This window comes from Ochotona princeps, chromosome 1, assembly GCF_030435755.1.
Source record: "Ochotona princeps isolate mOchPri1 chromosome 1, mOchPri1.hap1, whole genome shotgun sequence".
Taxonomy (NCBI): Eukaryota; Metazoa; Chordata; class Mammalia; order Lagomorpha; family Ochotonidae; genus Ochotona; species Ochotona princeps.
In genome coordinates, this window is record NC_080832.1 from 20,961,711 (window position 1) to 20,983,389 (window position 21,679).

The 21,679-nt window shown below is 42.7% G+C and overlaps 1 protein-coding gene across 1 annotated transcript; it reads left to right on the forward strand.

Moving 5' to 3' along the window:
- Positions 1-5,349: 5,349 nt before the first annotated feature.
- On the forward strand, positions 5,350-20,164 carry FUCA2 (alpha-L-fucosidase 2). Its single transcript, XM_004587347.3, has 7 exons — positions 5,350-5,613; positions 10,738-10,925; positions 13,841-14,180; positions 15,500-15,710; positions 15,941-16,131; positions 18,424-18,532; positions 20,016-20,164. The coding sequence occupies exons 1-7, from the start codon at positions 5,420-5,422 to the stop codon at positions 20,154-20,156; spliced, it is 1,374 nt and encodes a 457-aa protein (XP_004587404.2). The 5' UTR covers positions 5,350-5,419; the 3' UTR covers positions 20,157-20,164.
- The last annotated feature ends 1,515 nt before the right edge of the window (positions 20,165-21,679 follow it).

Below are 21,679 nucleotides of genomic sequence, written 5' to 3' on the forward strand. Positions count from 1 at the left end.
GATCTCCCTGAGGCCCAGTGGCAGGGCTGCTTCCCTGGCAGCAACCTGGAATTCAGCAAGAGCTAGCTCCCTCTTCTCCCGCCTGGGTGCCCTGAGTCCTGGCAGTGTGCCCGGTGTATGGCAGCAGGCCATGTGGCTCCAAAGTGAGGACACCAGAGCAACGGCCTTGTCCTCTTCACCTGCTTCCTCATGGGTGGGCCTCTGCTTGAGCAGGAGCAGTCAAGGCTCTCTTGACAGAGTTCCCCTTTTAGGCCCGCGGACCCCAAATGCCTTATAGATCACCCAAGTGCACCTCGGAGAGTTCCTTTATCAAAAACTTCCTTATTTTTGTTTTTGTTTGTCTTTGAAGGCAGAGAGACAATCAGAAAGTGATCTTCGATCTACCAGTTCACTCCCTCAAAATGCCCACAACAGGGTCAGGTTGAAGCCAGGAGTCTAGAACTCTATCCAGGCCTCCCACGTAGGTAGCAAGGGTGCGAGCACTTAAATCATCACCTGCTGTTGCCCAGAGTGCACACTAGCAGGAATTTGCATCTGAAGCAGATTAGCCAGGACCAGGTATAGGCACCTCAAGCAGTGACTGCACAGCTGCATCAGTGTGTTAAAGATGATCAAAATTGGGCCGAGTGCAGTAGACAAGCGGCTGAGGTCCTTGTCTTACACACATGAGGATCCCATATGGGCACCAGTTCTAATCCCAGTGGCATTGCTTCCCATCCAGCTCCCTGCTTGTGGCCTGGAAAGCAGTCGAGGATAGCCCAAGACCTTGGGACCCTGAATGAACGTGGGAGATCTGGAGGAGGCTCCTGGCTCCTGGCTTTGGATCAACTCAGCTCTGGTAGTTGCGGCCACTTAGGGAGTGAATCAGCAGATGGAAGATCTTCCTCTGTCTCTTCTCATCTCTGTATATCCAATTTTGCAATAACAATAAATAAATCTTTTTTTAAAAGATGATCAAAATCTTTCATTTTTTTCTTCATTTATTTGATTTCGTTTTATGTGACACAGTTTCATAGGCTCTGGGATTCCCCCATTCCCTCCTCAAGCTCTCCCCTCATGATGGATTTCTCCACATTGTTGCAGTAGTACAGTTCAAATACAGTCATAGCTCCTTCATTGCAAACATGTATCATGCATAGAATCCAGCATCTTATTGTCCAAATAAATTCAACATTTCCTTGGCAGACCATCCTTGGTCTGAAAGTGGAGCTGGCAGAAAATCATCCCCTCCAATGAAAAGCCACAACATAATATCAACAATAATTTACAACATTATGGAGTTAATTGACATGGTATTGAGTGACCAACATGTTACAAAATGCAAGTTCTTAACCACATCCTGTGACTACTTCATTGACATTTCAATTTTAGTTTATATACAACTGGCTGCTATATGCCTTAAAATGGTTATAGGGTACTATTCAGCTGTCTCGTGTCTATTTTCATTTTCATATTTAGCTGTTTAGAGTAAAGAAGCATAGTTTTTACTGAACTTGGCGAATTTTAGGATAGTCCAATCCGGCTTATAACCCTAGCTAGGTATATGTTAAGAATTGAGCAGCAGGGCCCGGCGGTGTGGCCTAGTGGCTAAAGTCCTCGCCTTGAACGCGCCAGGATCCCATATGGGCACCGGTTCTACTCCCAACTGCTCCACTTCCCATCCAGCTCCCTGCTTGTGGCCTGGGAAAGCAGTCGAGGACTGCCCAATGCATTGGGACCCTGCACCTGTGTGGGAGACCCGGAAGAGGTTCCAGGTTCCCGGCTTCAGATCGGCACAGCACCGGCCCGTTGAGGCTCACTTGGGGAGTGAATCATCGGACGGAAGATCTTCCTCTCTGTCTCTCCTCCTCTCTGTATATCTGACTTTGTAATAAAATAAATAAATCTTTAAAAAAAAAAGAATTGAGGAGCAGAACAATTTTAGGAGGGGTGTGCAGAGAAATCTTCAATACCTTAATGAGGAGAAACTAATCTTTGTGTCCTACCTAGTAAGGTGTATGTGAGTCCAAGCTATCTGTTTCCTGTCTGGTTCTAGGCTTTCCTTATTGGTCTCTATCTAATCTAATTTTAATTTTTTTGGGGTGGTGGGGACCAGAGCGACCCTGCTGGTCATTGCAAGAGAGGGTGGGGATCCAAAGTTGGAACTATGTAAGGACCAGAGAAATCTCCCCTGCGTCCTGAAGGAAGTTTACTGTTCTGTTCATGAGGACTGCTCAGGATTCCCAGCTATTGTTCTGATGACATTAGATCCTGTGAGGAAGGATCTGGTCTTCTTCCATCCTGTGTGGGAGTTTTGAAAGGGAGTGGATGACCTCAGAGTTCTTGGCCTAGAAGGGCAGTCCAATTCCCAGTGGTCTCCTTGGCAGTTGGGATATAGTCCTTGGTGCCTGTACTGATAGCCCTAGGTAAGGATCCAGGAGTCCCCAGGGTTGGGATACAAGCCTCCTCCTGTCCTCCTTCTCCAATCTGAGATTCCCCCTGCTCTGTGCATATGACCTCCTGTTAAGAGGTTGTCAGAATAGCTCTTGATTCCCCCTGTATGTCTTTATAGCTTTGCTACTGTCTAATGCTGATTCGAGTTTGTTGTCTGTAAGTTACCCATTATGTTCTTAATAGGTTATACTTAACGTCTTCCTCACACATTCTAAAAAGGTGGAAGATTTCTCTGCTCTCCCAACCCATTATGGAATAGCATAGAGTATTGAAAATATATTAGGTTTTACAGTTCTTTGATGTAGATCATAAGCAGTCTGACTCACATTGATTGTTGGTTCACTGGTTACATTACCATATCTGAGGTTGAAATAATATTACAATTTACAGGATTGTAAATTTTCAGATTGACATCCTTTCATCTTAAATTAAGCAAACATGTGGTATCTAACCTTTTGGGATTGACTCATTTCCCTTAGCATAATGGTTTCCAGTTGGGTCCATTTGACCACAAGAACTGCATTTCATCTTTTTTAATAGCTGAGTAATATTCCATGGAGTAGATGAACCATAGCTTTTTTATCCAGTCTTCTGTTGATGGGCATTTCAGTTGCTTCCAAGTTTTTGCAATTTTTGATTGTGCTGCTATGAACATGCGGGTGCATGTAAGTTTCTCGTTTAACAGGTGTTTTGGATATATTCCTAGAAGTGCTATTGCTGGATCATATGGTATGCAGAGTTTCAGTTGTTTGAGTGTTCTCCATACTGCTCTCCATAGAGGCTGTATCAACCTGCAGCCCCACCAACAACGGAGTAGGGTTCCCTTTTCCCTGCATCCTTGCCAGCAAGTGGTGTTGGTGGTTTTTTGTATGTGGGCCATTCTTACTGGTATTAGGTGGTACCTCATTGATGTCTTAATTTGGATTTCCCTTATTGACAGAGAGCTTGAGCATTTTTTTTTTCATATGTTTGTTTGCCATTTGGGTTTGTTCCTTTGTGAAGTCTCTGTCCATTTCCCGTGCCCATTTCTTGAGTGGCTTGTTTGTTTTGGTGTTTTGGTTGTTCTGGAGAGATGATCAAAATCTTTACCATGCAGTTTAAGCCTTGGTGCAATATGGTCCCATTACTCGGGAATAGTGGCTGTAAGTGCAAAGTACAAAGTACTCTGTAAAAACTTACGTTATAAAATGTGAAGTGAGAGCACTGTGTGGAAGGCTGTCCATAAATGAACATAATTTCACATATTGCATTGATTTCGTTCTTTCAAAAGACATTTCTTCGAGGGGAATTTTTCCTTTCTCTTCCCTTTTCCACCTAACACTGTTTGCTATTCCTTCCAAATCTAGTATCAAGGGTTCCTGACTTGGAATTCTGGTATCTGTATATGTACGCTTTGGGTGTTGTGTACAAAAAGCATGCTTTCCTGATAAGCTCGTGTTAACTCTCTTTCTTTCTTTCTTTCTTTCTTTCTTTCTTTCTCTTTCTCTCTCTCTCTCTCTCTCTCTCTCTCTCTCTTTCCTTTCTTCCTCCCTTATCCACCTTCATCTTTCTGTTTCTTTATTCAAAATATTTATTTTTACTTAAAAGATTTACAGAGAGAGAGGAAGGGAGGGAGGGAGACAGAGAGGATCTTCCATCTGATCATTCACTTTTCAAATGACAGCAAGGACTCCAGTGGGCTGATCTGAACTACAACAGGATACAGTCCCATCATTTTTAGTCTCTCTCATCTGTTAGCAGAAATGCGCGGTGGGTTCTTTCCTCAGCTTAGCATAGAAATAAAGAGCCGGGAATCTGTTGCAGATAGAAAAGTTTATTTGTGAAGGGACCAGGTGAGAAGGGAAAGGCGAGGGAAGGGGAAGCACCTCCGGAGAGAAAGCCAGGAGGTGGAGTGACTCTCAAAGGAAAGGGGAGGGAGAGAGAGACACCCAAGGTTTGAGGAAGGGTCTTGGGATTTTAAGCCTTCCCTGATCCCTCCTTGTTGGGCGGGGAACCTACAGGTAAGATGTTCCCCATTGGTGGTCTCTTAATCAGTTAGGAAATGGGTGAGCAATGCTGGTGCCGCCCACCTGAAGGTGTGGCCAAGACCTTAGCAGGCCAGGATGGTCTCACCAACTGTTGAGCAGGTTCTAGTTTTTATACAACTGAACTGTGCACAGTGAGAAAGTAGAAGAAGCCACCTGTGTGAGCACAGCTGCACTCGCAGAATCAATGTGGTGGCTTAAGAAGTGTTGGTTTTATCTTTTTCCCGTCCCCTAAGTTACCCTGCATTTTTCTATTATTTGAATAGTGAAGTTGACATGAATAACTAGATAGTGGTGCAAAGAAATGTGATAGATAATGTGTCGCTGTCCTGCAGTGAACAACTTGGTGTACAGAAACGATGATAACACGCGTGGACTACTGACTGGTGGTCAATATCCAAAGTTTATTAGCAGCATCAGACTTTTTAAGGAAAGTTGTCATGTAAGCATCCAGGGAGGAAGGGCTTGAGCCATTTACATCTCAACTGCAAGGTGCAGTTCCCCAAAACACAGCTTGTTCCTCTAGCAGGTTCTTTACCCAAACCTGTGAATCAAGATGTATACTGCTCATTCTATGCACCTGCGGGAGGCGATTCAACTGGCTATTGTCTCCCACAATAATAAAGATTCTGAATGTCCTTCTACAATAATGTTTTTTTTCCCTTTTTTTTTCTTTCCTCCTCCCTCCCTCTTTTCTTTTTTCCTTTCCCTCCCTCCCTTCCTTCTTTCTCTTTCTTCACATTAAAATAAATGAAATTCTATTTGTATTTTTAAAAAATCTCTCATCACAGCCTTCTTTGTCAGGAACCCTGGCTCCTGGAGTCCTAGGGGCTGCTGGCCCCCGGGGCAGCCGCCACTCCCACTGCGGAGGCCCGCTGGGTCAGGTGACCGCGGCTGGGACAGCCCGGCAGGCGTCGCCCAGTGAGTGTGCTGTGCCACCCGGCCTGGCTGGTGGCGGGGCCATGGTGCCCGCCGCGCGCGCCCTGCTGCTCCTGCTGCTGCCGTCGCTGTCGCCGCCGTGCCGCGCGCGCTTCGACCCCACCTGGGAGTCCCTGGACGCCCGCCCGCTCCCCGCGTGGTTCGACCAGGCCAAGTTCGGCGTCTTCATCCACTGGGGCGTGTTCTCGGTGCCCAGCTTCGGGAGCGAATGGTTCTGGTGAGCACAGGCACGCACGGCTCGGGTCCTCCCCGGGTCTGGCCGCCCCGGCCCACTTCCCGCTGCCCCGGTCGGAGCCCCGGCCTCAGGTGGCCGGCTGTCCCCCGTGTGGCTTTTCGTCCCGGCGCTGCCTAGGCGCTGGGTTTCTCTTCCGTGTGACAGCGAGCATTTCCGGACTCGCCGCCCGTGGATCCGGCTGCCCAGCTTTGTGATGCTCCTGCGGATGGAGGTGTCTGAGTGTTCAGGGACTGGTGACTCCAGCCGCCCAAGAGTTAGTGGCTGTATGGGTCCAGACTCCACAGTTCCCGCCACGGTTCCGCCCCCAAATGTGGCGAGGAAAAGGGAAGTCGCGGGCTTGGGAAGCGTCTGCCGACCTGAACACGCGTTGCGTCTCTAACGTTAAGAATATCGCGGGTGTGGCTCTAAGGACTTTTAATAAAGTTCTGGCGTAGCACACTAAAAAATAGCTAAAGCCTTGAAATCCATAGATTAGTGCGTGTAAGGTGCTGCAGAAAAACTCGCGCCGTGGATTTTTTCTTGAGATCTGTGTACAAGTGTGCAGCAATCTCGCGAACCAGAACTCCCGTCTTTCTGGTTGAATGCCTCAAGCATTACGTTCTTGAAGACAGAAGTGTTATGAAATGAATATGTGTGTGCATGTGAGGTTACACCCATGTGTATGCAGGTTCACAGGTATTCAAAATACAATATATTCCCAAGTCACACAAGGAAGCCCAGTGTTTAATGTACTTTGCACTATGTGCAATATACATTATATAGTATACCAATTCAGTATAATATAGACACATTAGTATGTACCAAGTATATATTGCATTAAAATTATATAATATACACTGAACCACTTTCTAGACAGATGTTGACTTCTTGTAACTAGTCTCCTTATTAAATCAACCCACTTGGTGTGAAAGAACCATGTAAGTTAAGTATATGAATAGACATACTCTTTCAATATAAATTTATAAAATAAGAAATTCTTTGTACCTTTATTAGCAAACATATTTACTTCAGCAAGATGTTATTTGTTAACAGCTAAGCAGTGTTTTTTTGTCTTTGAAATGTTTGTTTCAGATTATCTAGGCACATAAGTGAAAAATTTCCCCTAACTTGTACCATATTTTGTATTATCATTTTGTTCAACCATAAAGACTAGTGAAATACTCCTGTGATGTCAGAATAGCCGTGAACCAGCTAGGATTTTTAAAATTATTGATTTGTCGTAGTTGTTGATTTCCTACAAGCCTTTGGCTCTTTGTTATGACAAAGAGCAATAAACGTGCTTCTCACACACAACAAAATCCAACCCAGAGTGTATTTCTACGTATTTATGTATTTACCTAGTCTCATTTTACTTAAAAGAAATACAGATTAAGAGAGAGGGAGAGATATCGTCCACTTGCTGTTTCATTCCCCTAAATGGCCACAGAGTCTTGGAGTTGAATGGACTCTTCCATGTGGGCGGCATGGATCCAGGTACTTGAACCATCCTCCTCTGCCTTTCAAGGTGCACATTCATAGGAATGTTGGATGGGAAGTGCATTCCCACCAGGCATTCTAACCTGGGATGCAGGTGTCCTGGGTGGGAACTGAACTGGTGAACTAGCTACTCACCTGACCCTCCGTTGTCTGACAAGCCCTGTGGCCGATTCTATCAGAGTCTGAGGTTTTTCATGGAACCCCTTCTTTTCTTACCTTTTCTTTCTTTCCTTCCTTTCTTTCTTTCTTTCTTTCTCAATGTCTCTTTCTTCCTCTATGTTTCTTTCTCTTTTGTTTGCTCTGTCTCTTTTTCTCTTTATTTCTATCTTCCTTCCTTCCTTCCTTCCCTTTCTTCCCTCCCCTTCCTTTCTTCTTTTACTCTTTTTAAGCTTTTTGCTTTATTCTATTTTATTTTTATTGGAAAGGCCAATTTACAGACAGAAGGAGAGACAAAGATCTTCCCTCCACAGGCTCATTCCCCAAATGGCCACAGTGGCTGGTGCTGAACGATCTGAAGCCAAGAACCAGGAGTCTCTTCTGGGTCTCCCATGTGGGTGCAGGGTTCCAAGGCTTTGGCCCATCCTCTACTGCTTTCCCAGGCCACAAACAGGGTGTTGGTTGGGAAAGTGGAGCAGCTGGGACACAAGCCAGCACCTGTATGGGATCCTGGTGCGTGCAAGGCAAGGATATAGGCACAGAGCCATTGCACCAGGCTTGTGGTGTCCTTTCTCGGTATCTGCTCCCTATTCCACTTTGGCTCAGTCGAGAACATAGATGAGTGTCTCTGACTCTTCTCAAAGGCTATTTAGACCCAACTATGTATCAAGGAGTCTATGGTGTATCTCTTATCATTTTTATTTGTAATTTAAGAAATGACAGTAGCATCTATTGCAGAGACTGTGCAGATTAAATTAGATAGGCCTTCCTATAAGAAGACAGGGGAGTTTCTGTCCTTGTTCTACTTACTGATTGTCCTATTTCTCCTTAGTAGTTCAATTTAAAGGTAAAAGTGCATCATGGCCTGCCTAGTGGCACAGCACCCTAATTCTCTGCCAACATTCTATAATGGGCACCAGTGTTTGTCGTAGCTGGTACACTTCTGATCCAGCTCTCTACTTATGGACTGCAAAAGCAGCAGAGGATGGTCCAAGTCCTTGTGCCTCTGTACCCATGTGGGAAACCCAGAAGAAGCTCCTGTCTTGGGGTTTAGGCCTGCCAGCAGGCCCCGAGGTCATCGAGAGTGAGGCAGACGGTGGCCTTCGGCAGCAAGAACGACCAGAGACAAGCTAGTGAGGAATGTCTGCTTTCTTAAGCACAGGTTACAGGTTTTATTTATTTATTTATTTAATATATATATTTTTTATTATATTATTTATGTATCTGAGGTGAAGGGGGATATTGAGGGAGAATCCCCACCCAGTCTCCCACCCGCCCAAGGTCCCAGATATGGGGCATGCTGAGATACTTGCTCAAGTGGTCTTAATAGTCTTCCAGTTATGGATCGCTGCCAGTCACATCCCTTCCAGCTCGATTAGGTCATTGAAGAAGCCACTGATTGTCACAGTCCATCATGGAGTCTTCGTATGCCCAGTATTTCACTGCCCAACGTTTAGCTGAGGTGGTTGATTGACCTGTTCCGTCCTCCGTCCTCTCCTAGCCAGGGCTCTGAGTCCAGCAGTTCGATTGGGGAGATCACCAAAGAGACTTAGAGGTATTCCCGGATCAGATTCCCGCATGTTCCAGCAAGCGCCGGGTCCAGCACAGTCCATCGCCACAATCAGTTGGTGGTTGCAATCGCTGGGCTGGCTCCGTTCTCAGTCCCGACTTGCACTGGAACCAAGGGTGTTGCAGTCTAGCCTGGTTCTGCCCAGCATGCACTCGACTCTTTCAACAACCAGTGGGGTCTGCAGCCCAGTCGGGGCGACCCACAATAACCGCCACCAGGCCCGCCCCTCACCCTGGCCTGCCAGTATACATAGCAGACGGGTCACTACTCCCGCGAGAGGGCATGAAAACTAGGACAGGGGCTGGGGTGGCTAGAAGGCGGGGCACTCAGCAATATCCGTGAGGGCTGGATAGTTGAGTTGGTTGGAGGGAACTAAGCTTCAATACCCATTGACAGGTACTGGAGCCATATGGGAAGCGGGACAGACAGGTTACAGGTTTTAAAGGGCAAGGAAGGGGAGGGCAGGAGGGTGTCCAGGAGGGCAGATCCCCCTGTCCACCAACGACACTGTACTTGGCTATAAGGCACATCTATCTATCTTGATCTTCCGGTCATATTCCATCTGTGTTGCCCTTGACCTTCTAGCCATGTTGGAGGTCACACTCCATGTGTAGGCCTGGGATTTGTCCCTCAAGCCGTAGGGAAGTAAGCTTAGGCCACACCCTCCAGGTAACAGCATTTCCCACACTCCTGGCTCCTGGCTTTGGATCAGCTCAGCTAGCCATTGAGGTTATTTAGGGGAGTGAAGCAGGGGATGAAAGATCTTTTTCTTTGTCTCTCCTTATGTCTATGAAATCTACCTTTCCAATAAAAATAGGTACAGCTTTAAGCTTGCATCTTGGCTCAGTTACAATGTTCCTTCACTTTCAGGTGTCAAACATTAAAATGAAATGTTTAATAACAGCGGCTTAGTATCTCACATAAGAAGTTTAGAGATAGATGTCTTCTAGTGAACTCAAAGATTAGACTTATCCTCAGATTGTGGCCTTGACCTTCCATTGCCGCAAGCTGACTGTCAGGCACCAAAACTTCCCACAACCTTGCTCAAAAGCAGGAAGACCAGTTTCTCTTTGCACTACAAAGGAAATAATTCCTCACATCCCCCAAGTCACCTTCCCTTTGTGTTCTGTTGATTGGGAAGCTGGGAGAAGTAGGGATATATGACCTTTGGCCAAGCTGGCAGGGGTGCCTGTCACGTCTTGTTTCCTTCAGTGAAGTCTTAGCCCGAGGAGCTTCCTGTTCCTGGTGATGCATTTATTCATCCTGTGGGGGTCCCTTCATGAAAGGAGGGGTTTTAGTAAAGCAGAAGATGGGTTGGAATGGGACTCACACGTGTTTTGTGAGGAAAGTGACTGATGGCTGGTCTAAGCCATCCTGAAGAAGTTTCAGCTCAATGCACTATTGGTTGGAATTGATGTATATTTCAGGAAATCCTTGATGGTTGAGTCACTAGCATCCTATTAATTCTCAGTTGCCCCCCCATGCTACTCTATTCTTTTCCACCCCACCCCCATTGTGTTCACTGCTGGTGGGTACAACAGCTACAGGCTATGCTTTAGACATGCAGTCTTCCTTTTTGAAGTCATTCATGTAACAAAGGATTTAACCGGTTGACACATACTGTGTGTTGTTATTTCAAAGTGAAGAATTAAGACAGAACAAGTGGCTGGATTCAGAATGTTCTAGATGGTGAGCTGGGAGGATTTCAAATCACAGGGGGGTATGCGGCCAATGAGGAGGGAGGTTTGGTTCACATAAGTGTTCTGCAAGGCCGACTCAACCGGAGGGATTAGTGGGAAACAATCTGGATAAGGGGGGAAGCATTTGAGGAAAGAATAAAGAGAAACAAGAGCTGCAGCAGTGAGTTCAAGTTTGTCCGTGTGCTGCTTCCCTCTGTTCCCTAGGTGGTATTGGGAAAAAGAAAAGAGGCCACTATTTGTGAACTTTATGAAAGATAATTATCCCTCTGATTTCAAATATGAAGATTTTGGACCACTATTCACAGCCAAATTTTTTAATGCCAACCAGTGGGCAGATCTCCTTCAGGCCTCTGGTGCCAAATACGTCGTCTTAACTTCCAAACATCATGAAGGTGAGTAACAGAATGTGCAAACATGCCGAAATGGTTGGCTAGCCTAAAGTTGTTCTTTTGAGAGAAGAAGCCAAAGCAAGTCCCTTCACAGGAGGTCAGCTTTCTTTCAGGAGCGACCCTAACAGATTACCTGACATTTGCTTGTAATTGAAGTGCTACATGTCTCATCCACATTTAAAGCATTAGGGATACAGAAAGATCATAACCTCCGTGTACCCAATGCTTTTTAGCGATGTTTGCAGAATTTAAGTGAAGTAATTTGAAGCGGGACATGGATCAAATACTGTGACGGAATGGCACACTTTGCTTTCCATCCAATGCGGTCTGTGAAGGTGTCAGTGGATTGTCTCTTGCATCCTTGCTGACACTACGCTTAAGTGATAAAGAAGCTGCTTATAATGAAAGCAACTTAATCACCTAACAGGAGAAGGATTATGGAGTTGTAATGGGGCCCAGAAATGTGGGAGATGTTGGAATATGAAAAGGGAAACAGTGTGGTTTCATAACAACAGGAGTTGGTCTGCTAATTACCACTCCAGTATTCATAACTCCAAGTAAGCGAACAAATTCTTATTGCTCTGACTTCATGTGAACTCAGCAGTTCCTTTGCATGACCTTCTAACCTTCTTAAAGGAAATTTTGCCTCATTCTTTTCTCCAGAGATATGGGGGAGGAGCGTGGGTAGCAGGTGAGAATTATCTTTAGATAATTCCAAAAGGCTGGAATTATCTTCAGATTATTTTCCCCTGTTGCCATATTTGGATAGCTTCGTGATTTTTCTCTCATAAGATGCTTCTGCTACTGAGAAGGATTTTTCTAAACTGCATTTGCTTGAGAACATGTTGGTTTCCTCGTGTCCAGGAGTCTCCCCTAGCTGTGTCATAATGAGTTCATCAAACAGAGAACTCAGCAGAAAGCCACAAAACGCTTAAACTGTGAGGACAGATGATGTAGCCTACACTTACACAGTTTCTGAACCCTGTGTTGTCTGATGTGTTCATTGCTTATGGGGCAAGTGCTTCATGAATGAAGAGGAGATCCCTGTGAGACGATGGGGGTGCGATTGCATGGAAGCCTCCCCCGCCCCTGTTTATTTTCGTTTTAGCATTGCCTGACATCAGGACTGCTCAAGTTGCAGAACTTCAATTAAGACCTTATATAGAAACACTTCTCTTAAAGCTTAACACACAATCCTTGGAATAAGTATAAACTAGTTCAAAAAGTTTGTTGAATTTAGAGTGAGTTATTTTATACTTGTCCTAGTTCTAACTGTAAAGTGTTTCACCAAAAGTGCCTCACACTTGTTGATATAGAGTTTGGTGCAACAGTAATGATGCAACTAGGCAGTAACTGACATTTTTGAGTCTTTTATGATGTTTTTATGCAGTTAAGTTTGCATATCTCTTCAATTATTTTTATAGGACAGCCAGTTATCTAAGTGAAAATTTCTATTAAAATATGATTAGTTGAAGTTCTCATGTACTGGTTTGCCTTACCTTTCTGACTCATTTAGTTAATAGATCATTCACTTCTGGGCAATGTATTTTGTACTTTATTTTTGAATGTTTTAATTTTTTTATATCTTATCTAATTGAGGGAGAATGGAGAGAGAGAAACAGATTTTCCATCTGCTAGTTCATTCTTCAAATGCCTTCAACAGCCGGGACTGGGCCAGGCTGAAGCCATGGACCTGGAAGTCTCCCTCCGTCTCCCACGTAGGGGCAGGGACCAAACAACTTGAGCCATTGATCTGCTCCATTAGCAGGAATCCAGGGTCAGAAACAGAAGTGAGATCCAAACCCAGACACTCCGATAACTTGCCTTCTAACCACTGTACAAATGACCGCTGTGCTTTTGGGCAATTACAAGAGCAACTTCCAAGTTTGTGACTTTAGAGTAGGGTGAGATTACAAATGGCGGTTATTTTAAAGTGCAGAACCATTCACCTGCTCCCTTCTGCCGCATACCCCAACTCCCACCCTGTTAAATAGATAATCAGGCTAAAAGAGATTCACTATCCATAGGTCACCAGTGTTCTAAGACTTACATTCTAACAAAATAGAGAATCCTAAAAAACAGGGAATAAAATTTAATCTTCACTATAAATGATAGGACTATTGCGGAGGATGTCTCAGGACTTCTACAGATGAGTGATTGCTACGCCCACTTTGATTGTTGCCACTTGTTTATTTTGTGCCAGGCCAGAGTCGGCAGTTGCCTGTGTGCTTAGCAGGGGACACTGCTAATCCCTAAGATCCTTTAAGTATAGTAGGGAAGTAACTGGAAGTCCATCAAACTAAGTAGCCTCAAAGTCGCTTTTGAAACCTTTGGTTCCATCTCATTTCAATTTTCATTTGTTTCTTATAAGACAAAAATATATACTAGGTTATTTCGTTTCTTATACACAGTATGTACATTAAATACAAAATACATACCATTGAGTGCCAGTATGGCACAGCGGGTCAAGCTACCTATTGTGATGCTGGCATCCCTTGTTGGAATGCTTATTTAAGGCCTGGCTGCTCCACTTCTGATCCAGCTCCCTGCTACTACTATGCCTGTGCAGGCAGTGGAAGATGGCCCAAGTCCAGGGCCCCTGTTGCCCATGTGGGAGACCTGGGTAGAGTTCCTGGTTCCTGACTTCAGTCTGGTAAGTTCCATTTGTTGCAGCTGTTGGGAGGGAACCTACAGATGGAATACTCCTTTCTCTCTGTCACTCTGCCTTTCAAATAGACAAATAGATCTTTAAAAAATACATACATATAAATATATGCATAATGAAAAATATTTCTGCAACATAGTTGCTTTAGAAGCAATTATTTTGCATATCTCAGGCACCACTGAATTTGTATTGGTGTTTCTACCTGTAGAAATTTTCTAAATTGATATTACAAGCAATATGAATATTTTTTTAGGCTTCACCTTGTGGGGTTCAAAGTATTCATGGAACTGGAACGCCGTAGACGAAGGACCGAAGAGGGACATTGTCAAGGAACTTGAAGTGGCCATTAGGAAAAGAACTGACATGCATTTTGGGTTGTACTATTCTCTTTTTGAATGGTTTCATCCACTCTTCTTAGAAGATCAATCTAGTTCTTTCCATAAGCGCCAATTTCCAGTTTCTAAGATGTTGCCTGAGATCTTTGACTTAGTGAACAAGTACCAGCCCGAGGTCCTATGGGCAGATGGAGATGGAGGGGCGCCAGATTCTTACTGGAACAGCACTGGCTTCCTAGCCTGGCTATACAATGACAGGTGTGTCTACATACCTAACATGTATGACTATGTGTAACACTAATTCTCTTGCTTCTTGAATTACTTCCTTGTAAGGTCATTGGTGGTGTGCTGGGAGGAAGTAATTGAAAATAAGGCATGTTAGATATATCAATATTCATTCAACATAATCAAGAGTAAATACATCAGGAATCAAAAAGAACTGTAAATTATAGGGTCCTGGAGTTTGAAGGCATTCATTTTGTGGGTCTCCCTTTTCATCTCTTTCTCTGTTTCTTGGTGGCCCTCATTCTTGGACACTTGTTCATGTGCCATTGTTTCTGATGATGTGCTTCTGCATTCCGCTAATTGGTCTTACCTTCTGATCATGTTTGTTGCCCGGGTAGCATTGGTCTGTTTTGACTCCTCTTTTTCTTCATCGTCAGCATTCTCCAGTCTTCCTGTTCTTCCTCTGGCTTCCCAGCATGTTCAAGGTTGCTCCAAGAGAACAAAGAGTTCTGGTTGAGCTCTCTCACTAGGCTTGAACTGCAGGGATCCTGTTAACCTGGGTAACTAGACAGCACTTTGCATGGTGCTGTGAAGCCTACTTGTGCTTCTGGGGCCCACAAAAGACACAGACACAAATACGCTGGAGAAGTCTTGACACTGGAAACAGCGATGTGTTCATGTACTCCTTCCAAGGAGAGACTCTGAGCCATCCACTTCCAGGTGTGAATCAAAGCAGTCCTAAGTGGTATGGAGTCCTCTGTGTGGTACCATTCACTGTGATTAGTAATGCAGATTTTTATATAATATCAGCACTAAATTTGTTTAGATTCTTCAGAAGTAAGCACAACTGGCAAAGAAAGGGGAAAGCTACACTATATATATATACACACACATATATATATATATATACATATACATATATATACACACACATATATATATGAGATTATTCAGTCATTGGATAGGAAAATGGGTTGGTAAATTCAGTTTTGGCTGTCATTCAGTATATGGGAGGTGGCTTTAAATAAAAGTGTAATATTTTTCTAAATGTAGTGAGTTCTGAGTACTGGGCTAAATATTTCATATCCAATATTTTTGTTCTAATAAAAGACCAGGAAATTCATTCTTCAGAGGAGTGAGGTAATTTGCTGCAGGTCTGAAAGCTAGAAAATGACAGAACCAGGACTCCACTGAACTCAGATCGCGGTGGCCTCAAAGCCATGGGCTTTCTACTATGAGCTGTGATCCTTATTCAGGAGTGAGTTAGCATTACTTCTTTTCAGTGACATTTCCTTTTTGTGTAAAAATCCTACCTTTCTTATTTAAAACCAAAACTCTCCTTTTCATTTCAGCCCAGTTCGGGACATGGTGGTCACCAATGACCGTTGGGGAGCTGGTAGCATCTGTAAGCATGGTGGCTACTATACCTGCAGTGACCGTTACAACCCTGGACATCTTCTACCACATAAATGGGAAAACTGTATGACGATAGACAAGTTTTCCTGGGGTTATCGGAGGAATGCTAGAATTGGTGACTATCTTACCATTGAAGAATTGGTAAAGGTACAGTGAACTAGCCAATGGCAATGATCGTAATGGCCTTGGTGAGATTGTGTTGGAATTATTTCTTGTGATTTGTGCAGCCCAATGGGCTAAAACACAGGGCTCATATCTGTCCTCAGTGCTTGTGCCTTCCAGGTGGTGATTGTACATGAACACATAAATACAATTTATTAGCACATTGAAGATGGCATTGTTTATCCACCTAAGGATCTTTATGCTTTGTGTTTTAGCAACTTGTAGAAACAGTTTCATGTGGTGGAAATCTTTTGATGAATATTGGGCCTACACTAGATGGCACCATTTCTGCAATTTTTGAAGAGCGATTAAGGCAAATGGGGGCCTGGCTAAAAGTCAATGGGGAAGCCATCTATGAAAGCCACACGTGGCAATCCCAGAATGACACCATCACCCCAGACGTATGGTAAGTCATTCTTCTTGCCATGGACTGTTGGATAGAAGGAGGGAAGTTTTTCAGAGCGATACAAAGGAAATTGGATGGATGCCAATCTATACATAGTATTTTCCAAACTTTATTTAATACAAAAGAAAGGAAGACATTGTTTACCAAATCGAGCTTAAATAATCTCTGATTATTTCTAAGCATTGGATAAATTTCAGCTACAGTAGTCAGCTCTTATAAAAACTTCAAGCCATTCAGCTAACTGAAAAATGCTGACTATTTGATCAAAATCAGCTCAGTAAATTCTGCCTTTTACAGGTATCACATCCATGAAATTAGCAAGCAAGAGAGAACAGAAAAATAATAGATTAAAATTAGTCTAAAATAGAAAAAATTGTGGAAAGACGGCCAAATAGGAAGCACCAGGAAGCTGACTCCTGAGCTAGACAAAATTGCACCAGTAGAATTTGAGGGCCTATAAGCGTAAGAAAATATACTGAACTTCAGTGATCAGCAGAGAAATAATCAGAGCTACAAAGAGATACCACTTAACATTCATGAACTTTCAAGATGTTATACTAAGCCAGTCACACAAAGACATACAAAATGCTTGCATGTACATGAAGTACTCTCCCTGCTGACTGGTGATTGTCAGGGGCTGGGGGAAGGAAGGAATGGAGAATGGATATGGAATTTGATTTTCAACAAGGTAAAGGTTATAGAGATGGTTATGTAACATTATAAATGAATTTACTACTGTTAAACTGTACATTTGAAAACAGTGCAGATGGTAAATTGTTTGGTACATATATTGTGACATAATAATGAGAAAAGGCTGAAAATAACAGCATTTAGAAATTTGCTTAAAAATATATTTTTTCACACTGTTGTAATTTAAGCCTTCAGTTTCATTACATTATCTTAACTTGTTTTCTGTAAATACTATTTTCTTTAAAAACCCTGCTTTGGGGCAGGCATTTGGGACAGCAGTTAAACTACTGCTTCGTTTGCCCTCACTCCACAGTGGAATGTCCAATTCGACCCCCTGTTCCACGTCTGACTCCAGCTTTAACATTCCTCTCAAGTGCTCCTTGGGAGGCGGTGGCTGATGGCGCAAGCACTTGGATCCCAGCCACCCATGTAGAAGAGTTTGATGGGAGTCTCCTGGCTTTCGCCTGGCCTACCTGTGACTGCATTTGGGGAACTAAGCAGCAGGTGGAAGGGCTTTCACTCTGTCTGTTTCTCAAACAAAATGGAAATAAAAAGAAATTTAAAAAGAAAAAGGGCCCTTACATTAAAAACAAAACAAAAACATAAGAAAGAGTGTTGCCTCAAGCTGAGATTGGGAAAGTTCAGTGTTCTAATGGATACCTGAATCAGATTGGAAATCTATGTCTTCTGGTATGGATTTTTCACATATATGAAAAAGGATGATATGAATGAAATTTTCAAAATTTACTTTGTATCATCACCTAAGTTAGTACTGCTTGATTACATGTAAATCAAAACAACAAAAATTTGTCATGCTTCCTTGATTTGTAACTTAAAACATCACTTAATAAATTAATATGAAACGAGCTTCCCCAGTGGTAAATAATAGAGGCAGATAATAGCAATAATAATAATAAAATAATAAAGACAGTAATATTAGCAGTAATAAAAACAAAGGCAGCTAAGAAACACGTATAGGGCACAATGTGATGGTTCAGTGGCTAAATGGTCGCCTTGCCTGCTCGGAATCCCATAGGGGTGCTGGCTGGTGTCCCAGCTGCATGGCTTCCCATCCAGCTCCCTGCTTGTGGCCTGAGAAAGCAGTGGAGGACGGCCCAAAGTCTTGGAACCCTGCATCTGTGTAGGAGACCCAGAAGAAGCTCTTGCCTTTGGACTAGCTCACCTCCAGCGGATCGATCTTCCTCTCTCTGTCCCTTCCTCACCCTTGCAGGTGGTTGCTAGCCCAAGAAGCCTGGAGCCCTGTACAGATTTGGCTCTGTGCAAGGAAAGCTCTCCAGCTCTCGCATCCTATTATCCTAGATCAACCCCACCTTGCTTTTCAGCCTCGTGAGAACAGGAAGATGAGAAGAAACTGTACCCCCCAAAATGCTTTTCTTTCAAGAACTCACTGTTAACAATTGGAGAATGAGGGAAAGATTATTTTGTTATCACCAAAGACTACTTTTCCCTTCCATTACCAAATGTTGGTAAATATTTGCTGCATGGAACTTACATCTTTTAAATAATTCCAGAAGAGATTATTAAAGTGAGAAATACAGGCTCTAACTTGTTATCATACCTTTTATGTTTTTTCTTAACTAGGTACACATCTAAACCGGAGGAAAAATTGGTTTATGCCATTTTTCTTAAATGGCCTACCTCAGGATCGCTGATTCTCGGCCAACCCAGGGCTACTCCCAAAGCAACAGAGGTAAGAGGGGATTTCTTTGTTGATTTTTCCTTTCAATTGTCTGCCAGAGTGGGTGGTGCTGTGGCATACTGGGTCAGGCTTCCACTTGGAATGCTGACTTTCCATGTGGACATGGGTTCCAGCCCTGGTTGCCCCACTTCTGATCTAGCTCCCTGCTAACATACTTGGAAAAGCAGAAGGCCACCTAGCTGGAAGACTTGGATGGAGTTTCAGGCTCCTGGCCCAGTCCTGGATGTTGCAGCCATTTGGCAATGAACCAGTGGATGGAAGATCTCTTTCTTTTAAACAAATAAATCTTTAAAAAAAAATGGTGACCAAAATATCCTGATTAAAGTAGCCTTTTATACATGTTCCTCTCATCATATCATTAAAGTAAGTTTATAAAGCATATTCGTTTTTTAAAAAAGTATTTATTTGAAAGGCAGAGTCACATAGCGTCAAAGGGAGATAGAGATATGCGCTGGTTCACTGTCCAAATGGCTGCAGTGGCTGGGGCTGTGCAAGATTAAAGCCAAGAGCCAGGAGCTTCTTTTGAGTCTTTCAGGAGTTTAGGGGTCCAAAGACCTGAGTCACCTTCCACGGCCTCCCCAGGCACATCAGCAGTGCACTGGATAGGAAGGAAGTGGAGCAACTAGTACTCACACTGGCACTCATAGGGGATGCTGGCACTTCAGGCGGTGGCTTTACCTGTTGCTTTACGATGCTGGCCCTCTGTAGTGTACTCTGTAGGAAATCGACAATTCCTTTACATGCAGACGAGTTGTCCCAAACGGTGTCCTTTTGTCGTCTTTCGACATTTCATTTCAAACACTGAATTGATTAGGTGGAAAGAAGGCAGAGCTCACATCTAATGTGAAATGATACCTGAGGAGCCTGGATATGATATGGGTCATATTTTTATTTTATCTATCTTCATTTTTGGCACTATCTACATTTGAGCTCTAATTTTTTTAAGTTTTAAAAATTTATCATCATAAGCCTACTTCCATGGTTCAAATTAGAATATGCACATAATTACTTATTTGAATGCATTTAGAATGATCAAGACTAAGAGTATAATCACATCAATAATTGATTAAATTTCTTATTGATTAGTGGAGTTTGTTGGAAGATCTGGAGAGGAACATGGAGTGACTGGTTAAGAGAGGAGAGGCGTTCTCTGGCCTCGGCAGGCCTGGGTTCTAGTGCCCCATCCTGTCTTCAGCACCTTTTCTTTTCTGCAGTCCATTGAAATGACAACTTTTCCCCTAACTCGTGCACATGTTTATTTCCTTTTTGAGAATAATATGGGAACACACGAGATGTAATTACTCCATTATATGAACAGTTAAAACCTTTGGGGAAGCATTCAACTAAGATACAAATGAGTCTCCTGAAACGAAGCACTTTCCAAAAAACAATCAGCAGTAACCCCTTCCAAATAGACTGTGGGTGAGTTAGAGAAGCATCTTGAAGACATGGATGTTCATATTCTTAATTTCAGGTAAAGCTACTGGGACATGGACAACCACTTAAATGGATTTCTTTGGAGCAAAAGGGCATCATGGTACAATTGCCACAGCTGACAGTTCATCAGATGCCCTGTCAATGGGGCTGGACCCTGGCACTAAGGAATGTGAGCTAACATGCAGCAGAAGGAGGGCTAGGCAACACCAGATTTCTATAATATCAGTCAGTACATGGGGAAAGCAAATGTAAAATTGATCAAGAACCATCAAGGAAGTACTTTGGCAGTTTAGCTCCTTTTCCTTCTGTCACCCTAAATTCTTTCCTAAATTACTCATACAAACATTTTAACTTTCCAGTGCATTGTGCCATTAAAGTCTCTTCCCACTGAACATGTTTGCATGTGTAACTTAGAGGGGGAATTTTTTTTTAATAATAGCTAGGAATGTATGGTATTATGGACAGAATTGTGTCTGCCCCAAATTCTGACTTTGAAGACCTGGGAAACAGGGTCGTTGAAGACATAATTCAGTAAAACGAGGTCCTTAAAAGAAGGGAAAGAGAAGGCAGGGATACAAGAATACCAAGGGAATTCACGTAAAGGCACAGCAGGAAGCAGGCCTTCTTGATGCCAACCAGAGAGACCCCAGAAGAAACCAGATCTGTGAACACCTTCGTCTTGCACTTTCAGTTTCTGCAGTTGCGAGAAAACAAATTTCTGTTATCTAATCTACCCAGGCTGTGGTTTTTGTTATTGCAGTGCTAGCCAACTAACAGAGGTGCTATATAATAAATGTGGCCTAATTTATATTTGCAATGCATTTGATAACTTTCTTCTAAAAATTCCTTTTAATTATAAAACCCATGTACGTGCAATGTATATGTAAAATCACTGTCAGATTATCACTATTAATGTTGTAGCACATGTTTTTCCAGTCTAGTGAGATGAGTTAAAGGTGATACAGTACTGGAGGTGTGTTTTTTCAATAGATGAGCGAATTAGAGGTCTACCTTAAATTCAGATATTACTATATTTTCCCTCAAGCAAATTAAAGTTGAAAATCTAGTTGAAAATTAGTAAGTCTATTCAGATTGTCCTTTATAATAAAGCAAACACACTACCTATTTTGATGCAATTTTAAAGAATTGAAAGAACTTACTCTCCTCAATTAAAAGAAGTTCAGCATAGCCAAATTTTTATTTGAAGTGCCACCAGATTCCATTTTGTAACATTTATTAACTGGAAACATTTCACTATTTCAAAACACTGATCAAATGGAGAGTGAAATAAAACAGTAGTTTCTTTATTTCTTAAAATCATGCTTAGGTTGAAAATCTTAAAAAAAAAAATTTTTTTTTAAATACCAGTCTTTGAAGTTCCAGCCAACAAAGAATGCCAAAGTATGTCCTTCGATAAATGCTTTAATAGTCCTAAATCCCAATTAATACTTTATCAGAAATCCAATAAGCATAGATTTACATGACTGGAAACACTAGAATAAATAAAGAAAAAAAAACCAACAAGGAAAATAAAGCAAAAATCAAACCAGAATTACAGGAATTTTAACACAAATGTGGTCACCTGTTTGAAGAAAATATTTCTGATATTAAAGTATCATAATCATTTAAATCCTTATTCTGACATTTTTACCTGTCAAGATTGAGAATAAAGACAGAAAATGGAAATACCTAATAGTACCA

Excerpts from the sequence above, each read along its gene's own strand:
- FUCA2 (XM_004587347.3), top strand. The coding sequence starts at position 5,420 with ATGGTGCCCGCCGCGCGCGCCCTGCTGCTCCTGCTGCTGCCGTCGCTG. Across the intron at positions 5,614-10,737 it reads TTCGGGAGCGAATGGTTCTG|GTGGTATTGGGAAAAAGAAA; the intron begins GTGAGCACAGGC and ends TCTGTTCCCTAG. Across the intron at positions 16,132-18,423 it reads ACCATCACCCCAGACGTATG|GTACACATCTAAACCGGAGG; the intron begins GTAAGTCATTCT and ends TTTCTTAACTAG.